Here is a 25340-nt window from a genome sequence, read left to right as displayed (position 1 = left end):
GTGTGTTAAAGCATAAAGAGTATATATATAATGTGTGTTAAAGCATATAGAGTATATATAATAATTTCATATATGCAAAATATTATAGACTTCAAGTCTTTCAGTTGACTTTAGTGGGCCTTGGACTGCAAGTACATAGGACTGTGATGGGGTTTATTCCTTAGAATGAACTTCTTAAATAGTTATTGTGTGGCCTGGAGCTGAAAAGCAAAGTGGACTATTTCTACTCAGAAATTTAAGATGTAATGATTCTGAAAACAGGCAGCAGACTTTTGTTGTGTGTGGTTTGGGGTTTTTTTTACACTTGAATATTTATTTCCCATTTAGACATCAAAATAGAGGCTTATTTGCTTGGCTGCTCCTGTTTGTTCCCAGCTGAGCCCTGGTGTGCTGCACTTGAAGAAACCCAGCCCTGAATTTTGACATTGTGCATAGGAACAAAAAGAGAACATGTTCACAATAAGCTGAATTCAAATAGGCTTTGCCATTTTGGTTTAATTTCGTAAGATATGAGAGGTGAAATAGTGCTGATAACTTCTGTTATTGAAAAATGATAATCACAATTTTTATGAAGTAGATAAACCATGTTTATTAATGCTTTCCTGGACATTCAGTGACTTGGCCCTGGGATATTAAATGCCTAAATGGGTTGTGTAATTAACTTTTTTCCACTTACGGATTGAGCAGCTAAACGTGCAAAATTTTCTGAGAAGCTCAAATTATTTTTGTTATGCCAGTTTAAGCCAAGGGGAAATAATTCTGATTTTTCAGGCCTTTTAAATAAAAGCAGAGCTGCACAGTGAACAAAACTGGGTTCCTGATGGAGTTTGTATGGCAGCCATAAATCTCACAAAACAGGGACTACTTCTGTGTTTCCATCTCTGACACGGAACAGAGATTGGAACTTTACTTGCCAGCTTTGCCAAAGAATTCCAAAATCCTTGAAGCAAAGCTCTGCTTAGAGGGATCTTGTGGATGTGGGTAGAGACCTCCCCAGGCAACCTTTTCCAGAGCTTTCTTGTCTTTGCCAGCAGAATTCTATTGCTAAAGTCCAGCCTGATGTTTTCTTACTACAGTTACAGGCTCTCCTTGACCCATCCACTCTGTGTACACAGAATAGTACTTTAATTCCTTTTTTCTTCTCCCTCCGTGATTGATATCAAAGTTAGAGACTGAAATAAAACATCCCCAAACTGGCAAAGTTTAAGCTTTTAAATCCATATTAATTTCATACTTGGCTACCTCAACTGGCATCATTGTTAGTCCAGTTAAAAAATAAACAGCAGCTTTCGAGAATCCGTAGCTGAGCTGTGTCACAGGAAAGTCACTGAGGCAGAGGGAGCGCTCCTGGTTTTCCAGAGGCACTGCTTTTATTTCTCAGTAACCACCTCCACCTCTCTGACAATATCATAAACCAAATACACACAGTTTGAGCAGGAAAATTTCTGGTCTGCATTCCTGGATAAAGTAATCTCAGCAGTTCCTGGAGGGAGTGGGGAGTTGCCAGTGGCAAACAGCAGGTCAGTGTGGTGCAGTTCCCTCCCTGAAACAGTTCAGACCCATGGAAATGTGAACAACCCGAGGACTTCGAGGGAGTCGCTGCTCTAATTTTGTACTGTCATGGTTTGACTCTTTCTATATAAGACAGGTTAAACTAGTAGAACCTTTAAAATGAGAACAAGGAAATGTTTGTTTAATAAGGCCACAGTAAAGGTTTTCTCCCTGATGCAAAGTCGCTGAAGGGGAGTGTGAGAGTGTTTGAGGTTAGGGATCAGCTGGGGCCATTCAGCCTCGTAATTACAGCTCTGATAAGTGTGTTTTCAAGTCTTGCTCTACTGAGGGTTTCCTTAATCCATCCTAGGCCTTTCCTTGCCCCTCCTAATGCATCGTAACAATTCCTGAAACCTTGTGAATCATGGGAAAACAAGTGTTAGGCTGGTAATTTCTGGCTGTATAGAGACATAAATTCAAGTCTTGCCTGGGCAAGTGCATGGCCATGTCTGACATCATTATTATTGTATTTAGAAGCCACAGTAAGCACAAAAATATTACAATTCTCTATGCAGTGAAGACTGGATTGTTTAAAGTCAAGCTTTTTAATGTGTAGCGTTGGGGAAAGGAAAAAGAATAATGAACTTTTAATCCATTTATAGTAGCCTTGGTTACTGTGGCTTTGGGAGCTAAAATAGACATGTATCCTGGTTCAGGTTTGATGTTTTCTGCTCTTGGCTACCCCATATTTTTATGAAAACAAGCACAAAGCTGCTGCCTCAGCTGGTTACTGTTTGTGCTTTAAGTGTGCAGAAATCCATGCCACTGAATGTCACACGGGATGGGACACTGGATCCAGCGGGGCTGCTCTCACCTGTAGGCAGTTTACTGCTTAAAACAACAAATCTCAGTGTTGTTCTTCACTTCAAGGCAGTATATTCTGTACATTCTGCCTTGGATGAATTTGAACAAAGAAGAAACCCACCTGAAGTTATTTTTAGGTTTATAATTTCACGCTCTAAGTCGCGTTTCCCCATTAAATTCTGTGCCGTGCCTGTTTTTCCCCCTAGGAAGCAGGCCCACCATAATTTACAAGTCCTATGTATCCCAGTGCTAAAGTTGGTGATAATGAGCCAGAGGTGCTCAGCCCACAAGGTGCACAGTTGATCTCTTGTGCTGCCTCAAGGATTAGCAGAGTCTTTGTGTGATGAGAGATGAGCTTTTGCCCATTTACACCTCGGGGTGGATTTGGCTCCAGTGCAATAACTGTTCTGTGGTGACTGGCTAAAAAATGGGCATGATCTGGGCAATGCTTCCCATGCAGCTGCACCAGCTCCAGGAGGTCTGTGTGAGGCAAGTTGTTCTCGTTGATTGTTGCCCAATGAGTTTGCTGCTGAGACATATTGCCTGAAAATTAAAACATTTTTTCTGCTGTGGCTGTGTTAATGCAGCTGCTTGGCACGAGCTGGGCCTGATTCCTTGCCCTGAGGTACAGCTGCCCACCTCACCTATTCCGCAGCTTCCTTTAGACAGAACCTGTGGAGAGCTTGAAAACTGGGATCTTATATACAGGCCCAAGAATTCAGGTTGGCCTATTTAGTTTTCAAAGCCACGCTAATTAAAAAGATTAACCTAATTTTTCCCAAGAACGTGGATATTACCCACCAATGTGAAATATTAGACGCGCATGAATCATGGCTTGTAACACCAAAATGGGAGTAGTGTTACAGCCTCTCTAACAAAAGGTAGAATTAATATTCACTTGCCATAGGGAATCCTTATGGAAACAGCTGGGGCTTGCTGGAAAACAGGTAGTTTGATTTTTGGGAGGGGGAGACGGTGAAGTTACAACCTTCATTTTTCATTCTGGGCGTTGGAAAGGACTTGATTACTTTCTCGAAGTTATTGGAGTTTTTGAATTATAAAAATAAACCCAAACCCATGGAAAACCCAAAACCAACAACCAAAAAACCCTCTAAACAAGGGTTTAGAGTGTGTTCCTGGAGCCCTGGGGAGGTTGTGTAGATGGGAGCCAACAGAGCACAGCACAAGTGGCCTGTGATTGCTCTTGTTCATGGGAATTGCTTTAGCATTTAGAATTGGGTCTAACGTGATACAAACTCCTCTGTGTGGGAGAATAAGCAAGATTAAGACAAATTCAGCTCCCTCCATGTGGTGTTTAAATGGCTCATCATCGAGTGGGTACTTGGAACAGCGTCAGTTCTCATAAACACAAACCAATGAGGCTTGAACAGTGAGCTGCACAAGTGCTCCAAGGCCAGATTCCACCTTCCAGGCACAGCTTGAGTCCTGGGCTCTGAACTGAGCTGTTTTGTCCGTGCTGAGCCAAGAGTGATGTTTCAATAGCTACAGGTCTCCAAGGCCAGCACAAACAAAACTATCAGAACAAAAATGAGAATATATTCTCCCCCCTTTCCCCCACCCCCAAAACGAGTCTTGTTTTTTGCCTCTGACTGAGAAAACTGTATTTCTCTGGCCTTTGCATATGTTCTGTTGTGAATAAGATGCCTGCACAGCAGGGAGTGGTTTTTCCTCTCTGCCTGTTTCTAACTTTCCCGTTTATCCCTCGAAGCTGCTGCTGTTCCAAATATTCTCCCTGAACAATTCAGACAGACATGCAGGGCACCGAGCTCACTTCTCATTTCCATGCCCTGCCAGCTTTCCCAGTTTGAGCACTATGAGGCTGCCACTGTTCCATTTGTTCTTGGTTGTTTTGTTTTCTTCTTAAGCTGGTAAATTCATGGAAGCTTGAAAGAAATAAGAGGGAGGAAGGACTGGAATGGTGATGTGGAGAAACAAGCATGAGGGTTTTCATAGCAGTTCTATCCACTGTGGCCCACTGGCTGGTTGTAACTCCTGTCCAGATACAGGGTGGTTGGTTGCTTGTATTGGTGTCTGGAGTCACATCTGTAACTGGGCAAATATCCTGGTTCCTTCCTTCTTTTAGATATTTGCAGAGCTGCTCTCAAGTGGAAACCAAACAAAACTGGAGTCGAAGAGTTGAAGAAATCATGGAGATAAGAGAGGCAAATGGAAATATTTGAAAATATGTGAAAAATAGCAGCAGAGCAAATAGCAGTGATGCTGAAGCCTAAGAGGCAAGAATTGGAATTGGCCTTAGGGCAGGAGCAAAGAGAAGTTTAATTTTCTTCTCCACGTGGTCTTCCCATGCTTCTCACTCCTTTGGGAAGACGAGTGATCAAGCATCCTTCACATCAAAAAGAAATTCTTATTGAATGCCTTGTTTGGAGTTTTCCACTGTGTAAAAACCCAGAGTGAAAAATCCTGCTACTGGCTGAATATTATTCTGTAGTTTTTAAAAGAAAAGTCTGTATTTTGTACTAGAATTTATGCTGTTATCTTAGAGCAATATTTGAAGTGGAGGGGCTCAGAGCTAATTTTTTCTCTCAGCGTTAGTGATATTGATTAAATTACTGACTCCATTTCTCCTTTCTCGCCCTCTTGTCCCTGAAGTTTCTGTGCAGCCCAGCTTTCCAGCCTGTTTTCACTCGGATTTTTGGATCTGCTGCTCGGGCTCAGCTCACTTGCCAGAACAGCTCTTTCAGCTGCTTTTAAGCAGAGGCTTTCAGGAGGTCTGTCTGGCCCCAGCCCTGTGCCAGGGCAGCTCCATCAGCGGGCAGTCACGGCGCGGCTGTGCCAGCCCGGCTGGTCCAGGGCAGTGCCAGCGCTGCCCCGGGGGCTCCCTGGGCTGTGCTGCTGCTGCCTGGCAGAGCTGTGGCTGTCAGGACACTCTGCCTGGGGCGTGCAGAGCCTTCCCAGAGGCTGGAAGCTCAGCTTCATCTTCTATGGAGAAAGGCTCTGGAGCTGGGAAGCGTTGGAGGAGCAGTGTCTGTGCATTGTAAATACAGTCCTGGGAGTGATGAATTGCTCCTGGTAATTAATCAGGGTATAACATCTACTTTTAGCGCCGAGGTTAATTGTTTTTTGGGCTTTTCTGAAATAATCTGTGTGTCTTATTACTGTACTGTGAGAAAGTAATTCTGATCTCAGTAGTGTTAACAGAAGGGAAAAATAACTCTCCTGGCAAGAGGGACGTTACCTAAATGTAAATGGAGCCCAGTGTTGATTGCAAGGCTGAAGCCAATGTTATTTTGGAGGAAAACAAGCTGGTTTTTATGTCAGGCTTGCTTTCAGTTTATGAAGTGACAGACTCCTTTTCTGAAATCCTGATACATTTTAATTAACTTTCTTCATCATCTCGACACAGTTGTACCATAGCCTGATCTCTTTCGCTTCTGAAGTCCTTGTGAAGGGAGCTGGACCAAATATTGAAGAATTAACTTCTGCTTTGATCTTTTGAAACACTATTTAACACATAATGTATATTTTTCTACTTAGTTATTTGGGGATGGTTCAAAGATTATCATTCTTCACTGCGTTTTGTTAAAGACATTTGAAAACTTCCCTGAGTTGGTTGTTAGGCTTTTGAAAGGCATTCAGCAAGTGTCCTCCAGAGACACCCAATTTTAAGGTACTTTTGATGCAGTATTCCCTCTTCCTACGATCCTGGATAGTGAAGGGTTCCTGTTCTGTTTTTGTTTCTCCCTAATTAGTCGTGTCTTCCAGCCCTCCAACTTGGGAAGGTTTAAAATTGGCTGTGAGAGCTTGTTAGGATGCCAGGCAAAGCATATAGACTAATGTAACAGATCTCAAGTGGCTTTATCCATAAATGTGGAGTTGCAAGAAAGTGTGTGGCACTTGAAACACTGTATTGCAAACTCACTTGCTGTAAATGCTTTCACAAAATGTATTATTAATATATTTTAGTTCTGCTGAAACTGTAATATCATCCTGCATTAGAGCAATATCTGTGACATAAGTGACAGCTTTCATCACTTATAAAACTATGCTCCAGTACACGCAGGAACGGCGCCTTTAGACTTAAACTGCACTGATTGCATCTGGCAGTTGCATATGGTGGAACTTAACTACTGCCCTTTAATTAAATTATAGCGGGAACTTGCTACTAGGAGCTTCCTGATCAACTGAATTTCACAGTAAAATAGCAGAAATGTGGCTTATTGTAAGTGAGGAAATGTGCAGTACGTGCAAGAGCAGGCAAGTTGTTGTTCTTGTTTGGAAAAGAACTCATTGCAGTGTGGCTTTTCTGCTGCTCCTGATAGAAAGTGACTGCTGCAGAATCAGATCACACCTTGCCTTTCCCAAACAGCTCCAAGGAAATCTAAAAAGAGGGAAAAGAATGGTGCTGTCTCCTTTGGGGTGTTACCCCCAGAGGTTGCACTGTGAGTGGAGCACTGCCTTGCCCTTCTCACTCCAAACAAACGTTATTGCAAAAGTGGAACCTGTCAGAATTGATTCTTGAGAGCTTCTGAGACCCAACTTCACCTTCTGTGCCTGGGTATTGTCCCTCCTTCTATGGTCGAGTCAGGTCAACACCGTCACCACAAGACCAGTGTGCATGAGGGTGACCCCCTTCAAGGGGGTGTACAGGGCTGCCAGCACTCGCTGAGACAGCAGTGGATGTTAAAACAACCAAACCAAGCAATCTATGCCTCATTAAGCTGCTTCTGTGGAACTTGACAGCTAGACCCTCAGTTTTGATCTGTTAAAAGCAGATCCAATATAATATTTCAATCTCCAGCCTAGAAGTTCTCCCCAGCCAGGCTTTGTTGACTTTCTTGGAAGAGTCACGTGCACACCCCCAATTCTCAGCCTCCAGAATCCTCAAATTCCCTAATGCTTCAAATTTTCTCCTTCACAGAGCTTGTGGGTTTTGTGTTTCCTTATTTATAGCTTTCGCTTTGTGGGGCACGCTGGAGCTGTCACAAGTAAAGCACTCTGCCAAACTCCAAATTTTTTTTCCTTGTAGACAGAAGAAACAAATAGAGAAATTGCACACAAGTCCTCCCAACTGCAGGCCTTACAGTAGTAGTTTTTGAATTAAGACCACCTTTTTTAAATTGTCGAGACATGTATTTAGATGTTCGCTTCAGGCTATTCAAATTTAAGTATTTTGGACATGGCTTCTCAGCATCTCTTTTTATTTTTTAATTGGAGCTGAGGGAATACGCTTGAGGAAGCGCAATTAAGACAACTTTGGCTTGCATAATTGCCCTAGCAGGTTAGTGACTCAGTGCCAAGCTCCATGAAAGTTTAAAAACATTTGGGATTTAATGGTAAAAATTGTCAATACGAAAGTTCTCAAGGTACCATTTTCCTTTCAGGTTTTCACGAAGCTCCTGGTGCTGTGGAGTCGTTTAAAAAATGAGAGGCATGGCTTGCTGTGCTTTGGAGAGCAAGGTTTTAGTGTAGTCCAAAAACTTCCTATAGAATGACTCCTCTTGGTCTTAATCACTATGTCCTGGAGGTTTAAATGCTATTTTCTACATTGTTATTGTGCTGCTTCTAATGAAATTAACCTCAGGGTTTCCTGCTCCAGAAGGCAATGACACCATAATTGACAGATGGTGATAAAATGCCATAAGTTTATCACTAATGTTTGTGCAGATTGAAATATGGATGTCGTGGCACATGCACGGAACAAACAGATTCCAACAAGCTTAATGGTTCTACATGTGTCTGTGGGATCTCTGCTTGACAAGGTCAGATGCTCACATAAGCTGAGGATAAACATTTTTTAGGGATAAACATGTTTTGCAGCGCAGAAAATGTAAATACATACCCTAATATAAAGGACTTGACTTGCTGGCTGAATGTAACACGTGTCAGAGCAGTGATGTGCCTGCCTGCTATTGAGAGGAATGTATAATTTTCCAGGATTGTCACCACTTCCAGGAATCAAACTACTTCTAACAACCAAAGGACTTGGCAGATCTCTTCATGTGCTGCTTTCACTGTCCCCGATAGCTGGAGCTTAAAACATTTTATGGACATCTAGTTATTTTCCCATTTCCTTGGGTATATTCTCCTGGCTCTGAGCAGTAACACCTCATGAATTGCATGTCTGTTGCTGTGAGAATTGGCACTTTAATTTCCCTGCTATCACCTCCAGGCAGGCTCTGGATCAGCTGCACGTGTAAGGATGCCCCAGTGCATTGTGTGGGCAGGAGTTCCCATTAGGATGTTTGATTCCAGCAGTTAGCCCTTGCTCTGCTGTCCCCTCTACACCTGTCCCACTGGTTATGGAAAAGAAATGATTTCTCAGGTGAAGTCAGCTCAGGTTTGAGCTTTGTTTCGTGCTGGAGGGAGAGAGGGGCTGAGTGATGGGGAGGAAGAGGACAATGAACAAAGTGAGCAGCTGATGAAGTGTCATAATCCTTCTGTGGGAGGTAAAACCCCAACCTTCCAGTTGTGAGAATACTTCTGCTCCAGCAGAAGCATTTTTGCCCATCTTCAAACAAAAATCTGAAAGGTTGGATTTCTGAGCAAAGCAGAAAGGACTGCAGAAGCGATTCTGATGTTGTTCTGCAGAGGATCAAGTGGCTTTGTAAGAACCTCGAGGGCTGTGGCAGCAGCCACATTCCCCTGTTGTTGCAGGGCAGCCCCAGACCAAGCCTAAACTAGTCCAGGAGCAAATCCTGGCCATCAGTGGGAGCCTCCTCTGCACATCCTTCAGGGTAGCCATGACAACCACTGCTGGTCCTGGGGACTGCTGAGGATCTCACTCACTGCTCCTGCATCTCCTGTGCTCAGCTGGGGCTCTCTGGGCTCCTTGGGGAGGGAGAGTTGTGTTCATTTTCTAAACTGTTACTACTGGTTAGGTGATCCCACCCTGTTTGATACTGTGTTGGTTGATGTGATTGCCAACCAGAAATCACCCAGAGTAAAGGTACCTGCAGCAATTGTCATATTTACTGACTGGCAGAGCAGCAGTGGCTGAATTTCACCAATTTCAAACTTCTTCCAGAATTAATCTGTCGCAAACATGATAGTTTTGGTTGGGTTTGAGGGGAAAGAGAATCACCCAGCTCCTCCCTGAATCCATAAATAGTGGGTTTTTCCCTCTGACCATTAGCTCTTGTTCTCTGAGTACATTCAGCTCTTGCTTTATCAAATTGTTCTGCCAGACTTCTGTCTGTTACTGCAGATGCTCTTTACAGGAGAGAGTGTAATCAGTCCTGCTTTTCTCCCCAAGCTTTTCTTCTACACACTGATGAGGAATCAGCAGTTTTTCTCATTTGTGCTTCCCACACCATTGGTGTTGAGTTTGCAGGTAGCCAGGAGTGATCTTTAAGGCAACTAATCTTAGTTTAGTCTCTGTGTACTGAGGGACTAAGGCAATATATATACCAGCTTTATTTTGTAAGCTTTTAAAGCCATAAATGAGTTTCTTTATAAAACCCTCTGTCTGTAGAGGTGTTAAAGACAAGGAAATTATAACCCATTTTTTCAACCTGTCTGACAAGTACAAGGTACTAGAATGCAACCCTTAATTGAATTTTTGGCACCTTCCTACGCTGAGTCCAGTTCTGGCTGTTTCAAATTTCACAGTACTTTGTGTCTGTGAACTCAGTTGGAGTTTGTTGATATGATACCTCCCAAAATATCTTGTCTTACAGAGAACACCGGCCCCTTCTGCGTCTCGCTGAGAGCACATGTGATGAACCGAATAGTTCAGGGTTTGTGGGAGTGAGGGGGCGATGTTGTTCTGCTTCCTCTTAGTCATCCCAGCCTTATGCTCGGGAGAGGCAGGAGCTGGAGAGAAGCAGCAGTTCTGTGTTTATCAGATGAGTGTTTTTCTCCAAACATTACAAAAACGGGTGTTCCCTGTGCCCAGGAGCACATCTGGGCTGGCCAAGGGCAGGAGAACGGGAATGCTGCCCTCACACTGAGCCGGTTGTGACCACTTGTGGAAGTGTGCTGGGCTGACTTTCAGGAATGATGACGACTTTGCAGCAGTTTTCTGAAATTCTGGATGAAGAGGTTCCCTGGGAATTGAACTGGTTGTGACCTCAATGCCAGTACCTGCTGAAGGACATCTGGAATCTTGTGGTTTGCTGTTCTGTCGCTGCCTTTTTACCCTGAGAACAGTTGCAAGCAAGAGCAAAACTAATACTCTGACAAAGCTCTGTAGCAATTGTGATACACAACTGTTTTGCAAGGAGAGTGTTTGTATATTTGTGCTGATTTGTTGATTGCCTGGCAGGAAAAATATTCGTGCATCAAGATAAAATAAAACAAAACTCTCTGTCTGAGACTGGTCCTCAAATGAGAAGTTCACATTGTTGGTCTTAACATCTATGTGATTGAGGAGTGAAGGTATTTTTACCAGCTTTTTTTCATTCCCACATGTAGCCAAGAAATGGAAAGTGCACAGAGTAACATTTGAAACTGATGGCTCTTGATTTTTAGACATTGCTCAGTGGGGACTTTGACTCCCTTCCCACTGCTGCAGTGTTATTTAAGTGGATTGCACTGATGCAGATCAGCACTGACAGGCTGTGCTGGGGATGTCTGAGGAGGAGACAAAAGACTGAGTAAAAAGTTTGATGATACTCATAGGAACTCTTTAACTTTCTGCATGTGCATTACATAATGTTCAGCTTCACTGTCTTCACTTAAGGCATGTTTGTGAGGAGGGCACAGTGAATTCACAGCTGCTCTCAGGGCTGCTGCAGTGACAAACCAGAGTGCCCCTGCCTCTAACAGGACAGGGATGCTGAGAACTTGCTGCACGTAATTAGTGCTCAGCTGTTGGTTGGATCCAGCTCTCCTGCATGAGGAGGCATAAAACCAAAAGTAATAGAGCCTGAAGTGAGGCAGGATCAGGGAAGCAGGAACTGCTCTGACTGGAATGCCAATTAAGAGCTGGATTCCCCGTTGTCAGAACAGTGAACTCATGTACTCGAAGTGAGAGAAGAATTGAACTGAGGAATTTACCACAGAAGTCTTTGATTAGATGGATAAGATAAGACCATTTTCACCCTGGCTGGCAGGGATGGATCAGATGTCTGTGGTGTTTTACAGCATCTTCCCTGCTGACCATCTTCAGTTTGCTTTAAATCACCTTCCCTTGCATTGTGCTCATTATATGTTTTTATGTTTTCACAAATATCTTTAGAGAGCAGTGCCAGCCAAAGAGCTGGTCACATCCTCTGCCTACACCCAGGTGCTCATCCCTGCATCCCTGCTGTCCTCCTTTTCCCTGGACATGTGGGTGGGGAACTTCCCTGTGAATTCTATTGGAAAACCTCTCTAGACTGAAGTGATGTGGAAGGGGCAGGGGGGGAATAGAGATTTTTAGACTTTATTTCATTTTACTGGGAGCTTTAATTCTGCACCACTCAACCTCTTGTTTTGCCATCAGTGGGATTTGGCATGTATTCAAAAACAGACATTTGGTACTTTGTCTTGTTAAGTGCATTTCAGTATAAATTGTATTTGTCTCCATCTATGTACTTACCCCATTTTTTGTCCAACTAAATAATGAAAAGTATTGTAACTTAATTATTTCACATAAGGAGCTTTTCCAGAGTGGTCACAAAGAAACATGCCTTTGATTTGTAAATAATTTGGGGGTTTTTAGCATTGTCTAATACCAAATATTTTATTAGCATTCAGACAGTCTGACCTGCACATTAAACACTTAATTAAGATGTATAAACTTCCCCCCTGCAATTATTTAAGCCTGTCTGGCAATAGCACACAGGACCAGGATCAATGATGGAGGGCTGAACAGCTGCCTCTGCAACTGAAAGGCTGGGGAATTGGACTTTTTCAGAATTGAAGGTTATTTTATATCTGTTTTAACCATGTCAGGTCTCAAAGTGAGCTCAAACAATTCTTGATCCGGGAGGGGAAAGCTGAGCTCCCTGTATAATTGCATCCACATTGAGCTGCACAACTGGTTTGTATGGATTAGGATGGGAGAGTCCCCACATTTGGGTTCATCCTCAACCAAAGAAAGATGAGCTTCTGCTTATCTATTTTTTGAGCCCCGTTTTTGATGCTGCTCTAGACCTGTGTGACGTGGGTTCATTAAGCCTTTCTTGCCTTGTGCAGCTTTTAGGATAAGAGAATAATACCTGGGCTCAGTCTATCCCAGGGATGTGCTGACTGAAGTCTTATGTAACATTGTGAGAGCTGGGTTTTTCTAAAATAAAGAAATCTAGAATACCCTTGATCACAGAGAAATCCAGTTATTTTCTATAACAGAAACCTTAATATCCTTAAGTCAATACTTTCTAAATGGACAGGTTTAAAAAAAAAAGTGAACTGCTATGAAGAAAAGCAGTTATTGGGGAAGTTTGTGGTGTGTGGATGATGGTTTTGGTTATAAAAAACTGAGTCTTTGTGAAATAACTAGTGGTGGTCAGAGTGCAATGTTTGCCACTGGGCAGCAGCGAAGTGCTGGGGACTTTTGGGAGTGAAACATGTCAGCAGCAACTGTTAAACCTGATGCTTCAGGCTTGTATGGCTTGTCTGGGCTGTTCTTAAACAGAGTAAGAGCCTTCAGTGGAGACTTTTGATACCTTGCTAAGGATCAGAGGAAGATCGATCAGGGAGCCCAGAGAGATGAAGTGATGCCAGCACAGAGGAGAGTTTACTGGAAATGGAGAAAAGGGGGATATTCTCACATATATGGAAACAATCATGAGAAATGAGAGGAGGGGCAGGGGAGAGTCAAGGCTCTCCTTTTCCCTGAACTCTGTGTGATCCCTGCACTGGTTCATCTGTTTAATTTTCTCAGTTCAGGACTAAACAAATCCAAGGCTGGGGGACAGGAGGAATCTTAACCAGTGCCAGCCCCAGTGGCTGCCAAGGCACGTGTGTGTACCCAGTTGTCCTCTGTATTTTCTCAGCTATAAAATGTGAGTAATAACACTTAAATTATGGATCATTGTGTTGTGTGAGTGAATTAGATGCTGCTACACAGGCCTTTGAAGATGAAATGCAGAATATAAATGTTGTGTAAAGCTTGCTTTGTGCCATGGATATAGAACCCCATGGAAATGGGAGCCCAGGATTGCTGGGAAGCATAAGGAGAGGCACTTGGGCTGGCTGCATGCAGATGGGTTCAGTGGAGCAGCAGCATTCCCACGATTTGTGCTGGGCTGAGGAGCCCTTCACACTGACACAACAACATGGAAACACTGCTGGAATAAAGCTTTTAGTCCCTTCCTGTCCAACCTCCTGCCTCGGGAGGACTGGCTCTGTTGTATGTTAGAGGCACCAGGAGTGGCAGAGGGAAGGAACTGAGCTCTGTGGGTTGTGTTTCTGACCCGAGACACGGAGCATTAGTGGGTCAGATGCTGAGGGAGCACAGAGTGTAAAGGGAAAAATGGAAGGATGGAGATACACACACACTGCTCCAGGAGCTGGAATTCTACTGTTGGCAGTGTGATGAGCTGAACTGGGGTTATTCAGAGTGAGGACTGTTGCTTACTGAAGCATTTTGCAAAGCTTGAAGGATGGATTAGTCAAAAGCATCAGCGCTCACCCTTTTTTTATTTAATTTACTTTCTTGTTTCCACAAGAATCTTCCTGCCTGGAATGTACAGTAACCCACTCTGAGGGGGTGTTGACTCCTGGCCAGCATAGCTACCCAACTTTTCACATTATTTACTAACAAAAGGAGTTTCATTTGGTTACCAAGGAATGATTGATTTTTCTTTCAAAGAAGTTTTGGCTGCTTACCAGGTGTTTTGCAAGGGAGCAGCCTCACGGTACTGTAACTTTGTCACTGTGTCAGCGAGCTGTCCTACACTGCTGGAAATATTTTTCCCTTTTGGGGGCTTAGATTGACTTAGATGAATAAGTTGTATCCTACTGGAAGGTCAAATGAAAGAAATAGTGGATTTTTGGGTCTCCTTGGTGAAAGAATACAGAAGCACAAACGGATTCCAGGTCAGCCTTGCTGAACAAGAGCAGAATTCAAACATGAAGTAGGAAAGGTGTTGCTGTCTTTGGGGTCTTTTTCTGTAGTAGCCACGAGTGTTTTGTTAATCTGGGGCTGGAAGAGTTCAAAAACATACATTTACCTACTGAAGCAGATTGTTTTTTTGTTTGAAAATAGATCCTTACCTCAGTTTGAACATTCTCCTCCAAATAACTGCATTGTGCATTGAGCTCTGACCTGGGGGTTTTTTTCCCCCCAGATTTGAGACTAAAGTTGAATCTTATTCTACTTTAACAAAGTTAACTTCTTTTCTCTAAAATTTATCTTGCAGATCTTAAAATCTCAAGTCATGTATTTCCTTGGACTGTTGTCTTTGCTTGTTTTGCAAAGTGAGGCTTTCAAGACCAATTTTCCTGATGAAACCATTGCTGAGCTCTCCGTGAACATTTACAACCAGCTGAGAGCCACCAGAGAAGATGAGAACATCCTTTTCTCTCCTCTGAGCATTGCACTGGCCATGGGAATGGTGGAGCTGGGAGCCCATGGAACCACTTTGAAAGAGATTCGACATTCCTTGGGGTTTGACAGCTTGAAAAATGGTGAGGCCTCTTAATCATGTGTTACGTTTTTAAATAAATGGTGGCAATGCCTGAACAAGGCTGCAGATGGCCTGGTCATGTCCTTGGGTTATTAATCACTGGGGTTTCTTGGTGTCCTGTTGATGGTCTGGACGTGCTGGGACATGTCTGAGTGGGTTCTGCATGAGCTGAGAGCAGCTGACACACAACCCTGGCTGGGGCACCTGAATCTTCACCTACTGCAGCCAGCTGTTCATTTTGCTTGCTGCAGAATAAGCTTACCTTTGCCTCCAGGGATATAAGAAGATTTTTAGGAACATCCTTTTTAGGGATTAATAGTGAAACCTGAAAGGAAAGCAGTAGTTTCAGCAAAATTGCTTATATTGATATCAAAGGAACTGGTTTGAAACCTGACTGAAATTTCTTATTCATACAAAGTGCTGGACTTTCAAGTCTTCAGTGAAAGGATCTTGGGGAGGAATTTCTGAACACGGTGACCAAGCTGTGTTTAACAAAACCACTACAGGGATGTTGCCTCTCTGTGGAGGCACAAATTTAATTCTGCAGTTTGTCTCTAGAACATTAATCAATTATCCCTCAGCTCTAATTGAAGGAGTTATACAGTTGATTTGAGCTGGGCCATTCACTCTTCTCACTGAGTGGTATTCAGTGAGAGCATCTCCATAATTTCTGCTTGGAATATATCATTGCAGTCAGATTTTAAGGTTTGTTTTGTTGTTTTTTTTTAAATTGGAAATTTCAGCTTCAGGTATATGATGGAGCAGTACAAGCTTCCTAGACTGCTGTAGTCCTCCTCAGGATTCCTCATTACCCAAGTAAATGATTCTGTCCTGCCCCACACAAGATCCTGGGAAATTCTAGACCTGCTTTTTGCATTGAGAACTCTGTGGGAAGTCCTTAGTTTCAAAATTTGAAATCCATTTCTCCTTAAACAACTGGCTTTTAGGATGGAACAAAAGTTCTGGTAAGGATTTGTGGTGGCAAGACATACAAATGTGACCAGTAATCATTTCTTTAATTGCTCCTTTGATGCTGAAAGGATTTCCATTGATACCTTTGTCTCTGATGGGATTCAAATGTCTCATTAATTATACTAATTAGAACTAGTAGAAAAAATAAGCTCCAAATAATATATTCTTGTAAAATATTCCTTCAGATCTGAAAGTGTTTGTGTGTAGGTTTAGAAACAAGTTTATTTAAAAAAAGAAGACTTTTTTTTTTTTTTTGTCTTAGTGAATTTTCAGCAGAAAAAAACGCAGATTAACTTTTTTTTCTGAACCACTGAAGCTGTTTTTCTTCCCTCAGGTGAAGAATTTACCTTCCTGAAGGACCTTTCTGACATGGCAACTACTGAAGAAAGTCATTACGTGCTGGATATCGCCAACTCCCTGTATGTGCAGAATGGGTTCCATGTCAGTGACAAATTCCTGCAGTTGGTCAAGAAATACTTTAAAGCTGAAGTGGAGAATGTGGATTTCAGCCAAAGTGCAGCAGTTGCTGCCCAAATCAACAAGTGGGTGGAGAATCACACAAACAGTAAGTCCACAGGATTCTTTTGGACTCTTCCTGCGGGAAGTGTTTCTGTTTCCAGACTTCTGCAGTGCTGTTGAATTGTTGCCTTGGCTTTTATCTCTTCTGTTTGAGTCTAAAGTTTCTCCTCCCACAAAAACAATTCTAGTATTTCTATTTTTTTCCTGTGTGGGAATGATCTGTCACAAGTAATATTAGTCACTGTTGATCATGTAGCATCTATTTGAATTTTTTTTTTCCCTCTGGTCTTACCATCTTAAAGTACCTTTAACATTTATTGAATGAGAGTGTTTTAACAGTAGACATTTTAATAGTATTTTATTACTGATTTTGGTATTAAATTATATAAAAAAAGACAAGTGTTATGGCCAATGGCAGAAAATTTGTCTACAGAGGAATTATTGGTCTGTGCTTTGGATGTGTGTAGTATCACTACTCTGAGAAACTCACGGTGACAAGGTACTGAGAAATAGTACTGAGAGAAATAGACTGTTGGGGAATAAAAAGGTAATTTTGAAGCACAAAATCAGGCTCTGTAATGAAATTTTTTGCAGTGGGAGGGATTGATAGTGTGTTTAGAGAGTAGTTGATTTTAGGAAGACTGTCAACAGTTTCACAACACAAATTTGCAGCAGAGGATTAAGCCCAAAATTACTGCTGTAAATAAGCACACTGAGAGCTGCTTGATGCAGTGCTGGCTTGGCTTGGCAGATCCCAAAGAGGAGACATTCCCTGGATACCTGCAGAGTCTCCAGGTTAGGGAGTGCAGTTGCTTCTCCCATTGTAAGGATCAAAGCATCATCTCCTTCTGGTTCATCTGGCCCACTCTGAAGGTTGATATTTTACAAAGAATTCATCAGGTCTGACTCTAACCCAGTTGTACCATTGGAAATTTGAAGGGATCAGGATCCCCATGAGGAATTCACCACATCACCACATGGTCTGAGCATTTAAGAATCCATAATGCTTTATGGAAGTGGCTCCAAAGCAGGAAAACTCCTCATGTAATGCTTTTATTCCAGTTTGACAGTGATGGGGTGTTTTTCCAGGGGAACGTGGCAGCTGTTGTGTCCATAACAAACTCTGCCCTTTATCTCAGTCTCCAGGTAGAGATGGATGTCAGTGATGCAGCAGATTGCCAAGTGTTTTCAGGGAAACGTGGGGTCTGTCTGAGGGAAAAGGAAAAACAGGGCTGACGAAGGCTGGGGGGCTCTTGGCATCAGGCTGGGATGTAACAGTCCCTCAGCTGCTCTCTGGCCACTCCATCTCATTCCCTCCTGCCTCCAGCTCTGACAGAGGAGGAAGCTCATGTTCTCCTTAGGAAAGGGGTTCAGGACAGGCAGGTTTCCAGTTCCAGCAGGATGGGAGGCTCAGAGCAGAAACCAGAACTGTCAAAGGTTTCTCTGGGCAGAAAAATGCCTCACATTTCATTAGTGTGTTAACGAGATGTGGCTGAAAAAACATAAGGCAGTATGACTTCCCAAATAGAAACAGAAACCTGGAAGTGTCTTCCTTCTTAATGTTTCCTTTTTCTTTTTTCCGTCTCCTAGTGAGTGTGGCAGTATCAGTCACATCTTATTCCTTTATCCTTCTGGATAAAATGGAGCACAAACAGCAACCTGGAAGAAATCCTGTCCTGGGATACACAAATTTCACACCAGTTAGTCAGGATCATGTGCTCCAGAAAGCAGAATTAATTTGTTTTTTAAACCATGGATTAAGGAGTAATAACCAGACCAAGAAATGTGTTTATTTAACACCTTGCATTGCAATATCAGTTAAAAATAGAAGTGAGCAAGGAAAGCTGTCATTCTTCAAGAGCAGCAGGCAGAGCTGGTCAGTGCACCAAATTTACCAAACTGGAAATGATTTTGCTGAAATCAAGCCATGTAAGATGAGCTAAAGCAGGTAGCAGAGTGTGTTGTGATGGGAATGGCTGATGTAGGAGTGGGAGCAGAGCAGCCGCCCCGCTCAGCTGAACGGAGCAGATGCTCCGTGGCTGTTCCCTTTTGCTGTTCAGGAGCTGATGTCAGTGGAGCAAATGCTGTGGATTCCTGTGGGGTTTTGATGATCAGTCCTTGCTTTGGAGTCAGTAGGGCAGTGCTGGGATGAAATGCTTCCTTCAAAACCGGCCCAGGGCGAGTTCCAGTGGGTGCACGTTAAACCGAGCACCCATTTCAGTGCTGCTTGGGATCGGAGCCAAAGTTTGCACAAGTTCTGCCCTCAAGATGAAAATGCTGAACTGTTTCATAGCCCCAGTGTAAACATTCCATGTGTGACCCTTTTCCACGTGGTTTCCTTGTGGGGTATATTTAGTAGTGATCAAGAAACAGTTGACTAACTTGTGCTTGATGGAAGGGTTTATGCACCTACACTGTGATTTAGGTTTACAAAACACTGGCAGTTTAATTTGAGATTTAATGAAACATCTGAATTGGAAATTACATGTTAGCACAGCTTTTTATTTTCTTGCATTTTCCAAGCTGTCTCAAGTTTTGATTTAATGCTCAGTTTGACACACAGACTGACAGTTGGGTTTCTTTTTAGGTATGATCAAAGATTTTGTGTCTTCGGGAGATTTTGGTACTCTCACTCATTTGGCTCTCATCAATGCAATCTACTTTAAGGGCAACTGGAAGTCACAGTTCAGACCTGAAAATACAAGAACTTTTTCTTTCACTAAAGATGATGAAAGTGAAGTGCAAATTCCAATGATGTACCAACAGGGAGAGTTTTACTACGGTGAGTTGGACCTTTAGCAGTTTGAAGCCAGTAAGTCTTGGCTTAATGGGTTTGTTGCAGTAATGTTAATTTGGATTGTTGTCTCTTTTTTCACCTGGAGTTTTTAATGTGCTCTTTGCCCAATGAAGGGACTCAGATTTTGGTGTCTTTCCCTAATGTGTATGTGATAACTAGGTAACAGTTTTAATGACCTGTTCGGTGCCACATGGTGGATTTCAGAATGTTTATTCCTTGTATTTAACCTCTTTACAACTCTCAAGCTAGTCCTGCTTATCACAAAAATATTTTTCTTGTCCTGTGCTAAATATTAAAATGAGTAATATTTGCTCAGAACTGTTGTAATATCCTTGAAAAGGTAAAATAGGGGTTTCTTGAACAGCAAAATTAATGATCATTTTTATCTTGAGCTTGAGTTCCGAGGGGGTTCTGTGATTTCTGGCATTGGCAGCATTTCACTGAGTCTCATCACTGAAAAATTATCTCTCCTGAATACAAAACCTCTGCCCATTTCCATGAAGGTCTTAGCTGCCTTAAATTTTAGCCTCATCTGTCTAACCAGTGGAATTTGGGTCATAAAAGTGTAATTGTGTCCAAACTGTGTCATTGCATGAGCTTGTGTTCTTCAGGAAATCACATGTAAGCCTCAAATCCTATGAGGAAGAAACCAACACAAATTTTATACAGAATAAGTAGGGTCATTTTTATGTTTATTATTATGTATGTTTAGTAAGTACTACTTACTATTAGGGTTCTATTTTCCCCTATCTCCAGTAAAGACAAAAGAAAATCCTACTAATGGCTTTTTTGTTGTTCTTCTGTTATAGGGGAGTTCAGTGATGGCTCCAATGAAGCAGGTGGCATCTACCAGGTTCTGGAGATCCCCTATGAGGGAGATGAGATCAGTATGATGATCGTCCTGTCCAGGCAGGAGGTTCCACTGGTCACACTGGAACCACTGGTCAAAGCCTCCTTGATTAATGAATGGGCCAATTCTGTAAAGAAGCAGAAAGTGGAAGTGTATTTACCAAGGTGAGAATGTGCTCCCATGGCACTGGAAGGGGAAAAACTGCATCCAGAATGGTTGGAGGAGCAGAGTAGGGAAAACTTGTCCATCTTGGCCAAGCCTGTGGTTCTGGAGCACCCAAGGGAAGGTTGCTTTGGCAGGAAAGCCTGGGGGGTGTGGGGCAAGAGTGATGTGTGGTTGAGCAACAGATGAGCTCTGCATTTATATCCCTTTCGTAGAACACTCCAGAGAGGAAAGTTTCCTCCTCATCAGGAGCATATCCACTTGGAATGATGCTCAGAGTACTGCAGAACTCATTATGGATAAGTCCCATTTAGACAGGAGCCCCAGAAATACTGCAAGTCTGAACTATCAGATGTTTCATTTAGGTGCTAATTAGGTTTCTGTGTGCTGCTATTTGGAGAAGTGCTAGTGGTGTGTGTGTGTGTGGATACAAATGGTTGAGTGTTGAGAAATAATTCCAGTCAATTTGAGGCTTTTTTCTTTGCTGAAATAAATGCTGCTTTCTTTTTCCTGAGAGAAGCAATAGAATAACAAGACATTATAGCAGAAGGGATGAAACTTCTGTTAGTTCATTTGCAGGTTGTGGGTGCTCAGTGGCAATTTGCTCCCATCTACCACTTAGGATCTTTTCTGGAATCCTGCTTCATCCAGCTCTAATTATTTTTCATGCTCTGTGCCTGATTTAGTAGCAGAGTTGTTTACTACTAAATGTCACTAATAATGTACAGTTGGATCACTGTGTCCTGCAAGTGATTCATCCTGATTTCATGGAAGTGTTTATGTAACAATAGGGCACAGTTTCAATGGAATCACTTCACCTTGCTCTGTTTTTGTGGCACTGTGAAGTGAGTACAGAGCAGCAGGAAAAATAAGCTGTAGCGAATCCTTTTAGTCATTAAAATAGTTGTTTTCAGGTGAGTTGGAGATTTGAGTTTGTCACATTTGCCATGTTAAGGCTCCCTGCAGTCCATCAGCTTCCTTTCCAAAGCCAAGACCACTTTCCAGAAGCTGAACTGCAGCTGAGCACAATAAACAAGGCTGGCCAGGATAAATTAGGTTGAGATGGACTGGTGCTGTCAGCATGCCCTAATTCCAAATGGAGACAGAATTCCACTTCTCCAGCTTTAAAGGCAGAGTGGTGAGGGAACAGCAGCATTTTTGGACTGTTTTTTTACTACCCCATAGTAGGAGTTTCTCTCTTTCTTTAAGTCACTGCTCTTTAAAGAAGCAGAAGAGCAGCAAAGAGCTGCATTGCAGGTTTTATACAAACTGAACCTACTCTACACTATCCCTGGAATTTGTTTGGTTTGTTTTCTCTTGGAGCTTCAAGTCCCAGAGACTTCACAAAGTCCACTAAGACGCAGGGGAGGGGAATTTCTCACGGGCTCTTTCTCTGCAGAGCTGGGCAAACCTGACCTAGATGTTAATTAGAGGCAAAATCCGAGGATTCTTCCATCCCTTAAGCTTTGTTTTTATGCCTGGAACATTTCCCAGCCTGTGCATCAGCTGCTGAAGTTGGGCATCTTCTCTCAAAGAATTTCTGGAGTGTGAGATCCACAACAGGAGTCCCTCTCCATTGATTCAGTGGAGAATCTGTGAAAACCACCTTCCACATCTGAGAATCTTGGGTGTCTAAATACACCAATGGCGTTGAAAACATACTAATTATGTTCATGACTTGAATTAAGTTTGTAGAGGTGGTCTGGGGGTTTGTTTGCTTCTAAGCAAGAGCAGAGTATTCAGGATTCTCTGTAACCAGGTTCTCAGGTGGGAATCTGAGCCCTGGGGTTTGTGTGATCATAGAATGTCTTTATTTATTCTGCCCTCGGGCTGCTTGTAATGGCTGTCTCTCTTATCCAACAACCTCAAAGAGCTTGATAAACACTTGCAAATTACAGTTATACAGAGGCAAACCAGGTGGAACCATGTGCCAGTTACCTTCAGTATTTCCAGATTATAAAAGATAACTGTTGTGAGCTTGAAATTCCATATAGTAATACTGCAGTCTCCTTACAGCAAATCCAAAGATTAATTGCCTGCTCCCAAGGTGTTGGAATTCCATTAGGGATTTAGGGGTGATCTACAGGATTTTGTCAATGCTCTAAATAAACACTTCATAAATATTTGATGCTGTGACTCAGAAAAAGCGTGTTATGAAATGTGGCCTCCAGGCTCTGTCCACTGAGATATTGAAAGCAGCAGTGGAATAAAATTAAATTTTTATATCTTGAAAGATGCTATCCAATTATAAAGTGAACATTTTTTAAACTTATACATTTGTAATAGGACCTGAATGACGAACCAAAGCAGAGTTAATCACAACTTTGCAATTTCTGTCTGCATTATCTGTGTGCAAATGAAATTGGGTATTATTCCTCTTAATAGCAAAGGAGAGATTTGTACAGAATTGTTAAATTATACTTTCTCATTTTCATTTCCAAATCATTGTTTCCAGCTTAACCCGGACTAAAATGATCAACATTTTAATCCACTTTTTGTATAGGAGTGAAACAGACCATGAATCTAATTTACAAAGCTGTCTCTGTAACATAAATTATTTGAAGAGCAGAGGAGGAACTGGTACCTAATAGCAGTGCTACAGTTTGCAGAACACTCTTAAGGAGTGTTCCAAATCTCTATAATAACCTTGCTTTTTTGTACACTTAAAATACCTTAAAAATGCTTTAGACAGTGCTGAAATAAGTGGTTTTAGCTGAAGGTTGTTTTCTCTAAAAGACAAAAAACCCCAAAAGCGCTCAAAAAGCCAACAAAAATCTAAGCCCAAATTAAAAAATCCTCTGTCTTTTGGTTTTTAACCTGCTGTCTCAAGTCCTCTTTTCATGAGGAATGGAATGGGCCAGTGCTGGATGTACTGGAGATACAACCACAAAAAAGGCATACAACTGTCCCCCTGAAATCCATTCTCAGCCCATATTTAGCCCTGGAAAGAAGGATCTTGTCAGAGAAAAACCCACAACCTGCCTTTCTTCACCTGGCCAGAGCAGATGAGTGGGAGTTTTGGGGTTGGTTTTGCTGTCAGTGGGGTTTTTTTTGCTCTCTTGCTTGTTTGTTTTCAGGCTGTTAAATCATTCAGGCTGGTTCTGGCACCTCGGGACAGCCCAGCTGAAATTCCAGCCGAAATGTTGGAATTGATATCAGCTGGCAGCTTGGCACTGGAGGGGCTGCTGGGGTAAAAATAGTGCTTCAGATCCTCAGAGCCTGCCCTCCAAGCAAGAATATTGATGTCAAGCAATGGAGCCTTTTGTTCTGCAGAATTGGATGTATTAGAACCAATCTGAAAACCTGGAATTTTCTTGCTCTGGCTCGTTCAGAACCCTTAGTAATTTTTGAAATGATACACTTTGGGATGAGTCATTTTTCTGCTGGATGACAAGACAGTGTCCCCTGATCCTTCTGGGAATCCTGAGCATCTAAAAATCAGAAAAAATGTAGCATTATGGAAGGTTTGCACAACATCATAAAACATGAAGCCATCTTTTTTTTTTTCCTGTCTTGAATGTCTGTAAAATAGAAGAAAGATGGCCTGATGTGGTGTATTAATGCTCTCTGCAAAACCTAAAGGCTCAGATACAGAACTTCAGAAGACTCTCAGTGACATAAATGCATCATTTTAATCTAATGCTTGTGCAAGTTTTAAATTTCATTAAAATGTCCCAGTTCCCTGATGAACTCTCCAGAGAATTTTTTGCTGGTTTCTCAATCTAATCTTCTCTTCAGTGTCTGTTCCTCAGACTTCCCTTTGTGGTTTTTACAGCTCCCAGTTGCAGCTATTCCATGATTTCTGATACTAAAGTGTTGAAATTGATTTTTTTCATAGTATTTTTAGCATCAGGAGCACCTAAATGATTGTAGGGGCAAAATAATATGACCATCTGGTTCATTATATGCAACAAACACTGCAAATAATCATGTGTAGCTCGGCATTCCCAAAGTCTGGAGGTGCAGCAGATGCCTGGGAAATGAGATGGAATGTCAGCTCTGTGTTCTGAGTTGTCAGCTTTGATTTTGAACATTGACATCACTGTCTGTGAGGAATGCACAGAAATCCAAATGTGATGGAAGATAACTCACCCTGAGTGTTAACACGGGATTGCACAGCCTGGAATTAAATTTCCCAGTGTAAAGCAGCCCTGTTGTTTCTCAGAAAAGGCTGGTTCTGGTGTCAGCTAAAATATTGGAAATCTCATTAATAATTTATCTGTAACTCTCCCTGCTTTTCAGAGCAGGAGGAAAAGGAGGGGGGATACTATTTGGAACAGTGGTTTGGAGTGGGGATTTACCACAGGACAGAACTAAAAGAGGGGAGAAGGGAAGTAATTAGTCTTATTTCCATAAAGGGATCATTTGATATTTAAACAGCTGATGATGTGATATTTTTAGTCTGCTTTTTATGACAAATAAAGCAGGAACTCACTCCTGTAGATATTGTGCAGACCTTCCCTCATGCACCTGTTTGGAATTTACCTTTCCAGAGGTCTCAGTTGGGGACAGAGCCTCTATTTTAAGGGACTGCTCCTGTCCTTCACACAGGGATTCTCGAGCAATAGAACCAATCAACTTTTTTACTTTCCCTTTTTCCAGATCCATGTTCAGCTGAGGCTTTACAGGTTTATTTTTTTCCCAAAACATCTCCCAAACCCTCCCTGATCAGTCTGCAAAGGCATCCTGTGCCACACTTCCCTTCTGGGTCACAATCCATGGCTTAGTAAATGTGTGTTTCCTGTCTAATTAGCCAGAGACTTAAACCCACCTCGTTTGCATTTGATACCCTGCAGTTGGAAAAAATACTCTTTTTTTCAGTTATTTTTCTTATTTTTTACCTCCAATTCTGATTTTCATGCAGACTTGACTTGGTGCTTTCCTCACTGGTTTGACATTGCTGGTCCCTACCTAAATTGTGTTGAAACCTTAATAGATTTAATAGTGGGGTGAAACAAAAGCCAGAAAGGAAAATATACAGCACTGAAATTTTTATAAACTGCATTTTAACATTCATATGCCTTCTCTGTTTGTAAGGTAGGTTTTGACCAGTGTAAGTCTGGTTTTGACCAGTGTAAGCTTTCCAGGAGGAAAAGAAAGCTCACAGGACACATTTCCATTTCCTGAAATCCTGTTGTGTATTTTCAGG

The 25340-nt window shown here is 42.2% G+C and overlaps 1 protein-coding gene across 1 annotated transcript in view; it reads left to right on the top strand.

Moving 5' to 3' along the window:
* The window catches only part of SERPINI1 (serpin family I member 1), a 45644-nt gene that overhangs the window by 10319 nt on the left and 9985 nt on the right, over window positions 1-25340 (top strand). Inside the window, exons 2-5 of the mRNA XM_027647701.1 lie at window positions 14625-14892; window positions 16198-16428; window positions 18970-19164; window positions 19989-20193. Coding sequence (XP_027503502.1) covers window positions 14643-14892; window positions 16198-16428; window positions 18970-19164; window positions 19989-20193 — 881 coding nt within the window. The 5' untranslated portion in view covers window positions 14625-14642. The remainder of the gene's footprint in view (window positions 1-14624; window positions 14893-16197; window positions 16429-18969; window positions 19165-19988; window positions 20194-25340) is intronic.

The sequence above is a fragment of the Corapipo altera genome, unplaced genomic scaffold (assembly GCF_003945725.1).
Source record: "Corapipo altera isolate COAL_440 unplaced genomic scaffold, ASM394572v1 113, whole genome shotgun sequence".
NCBI classification, from domain to species: Eukaryota; Metazoa; Chordata; class Aves; order Passeriformes; family Pipridae; genus Corapipo; species Corapipo altera.
This window is presented reverse-complemented; position numbering and strand designations above follow the sequence as displayed.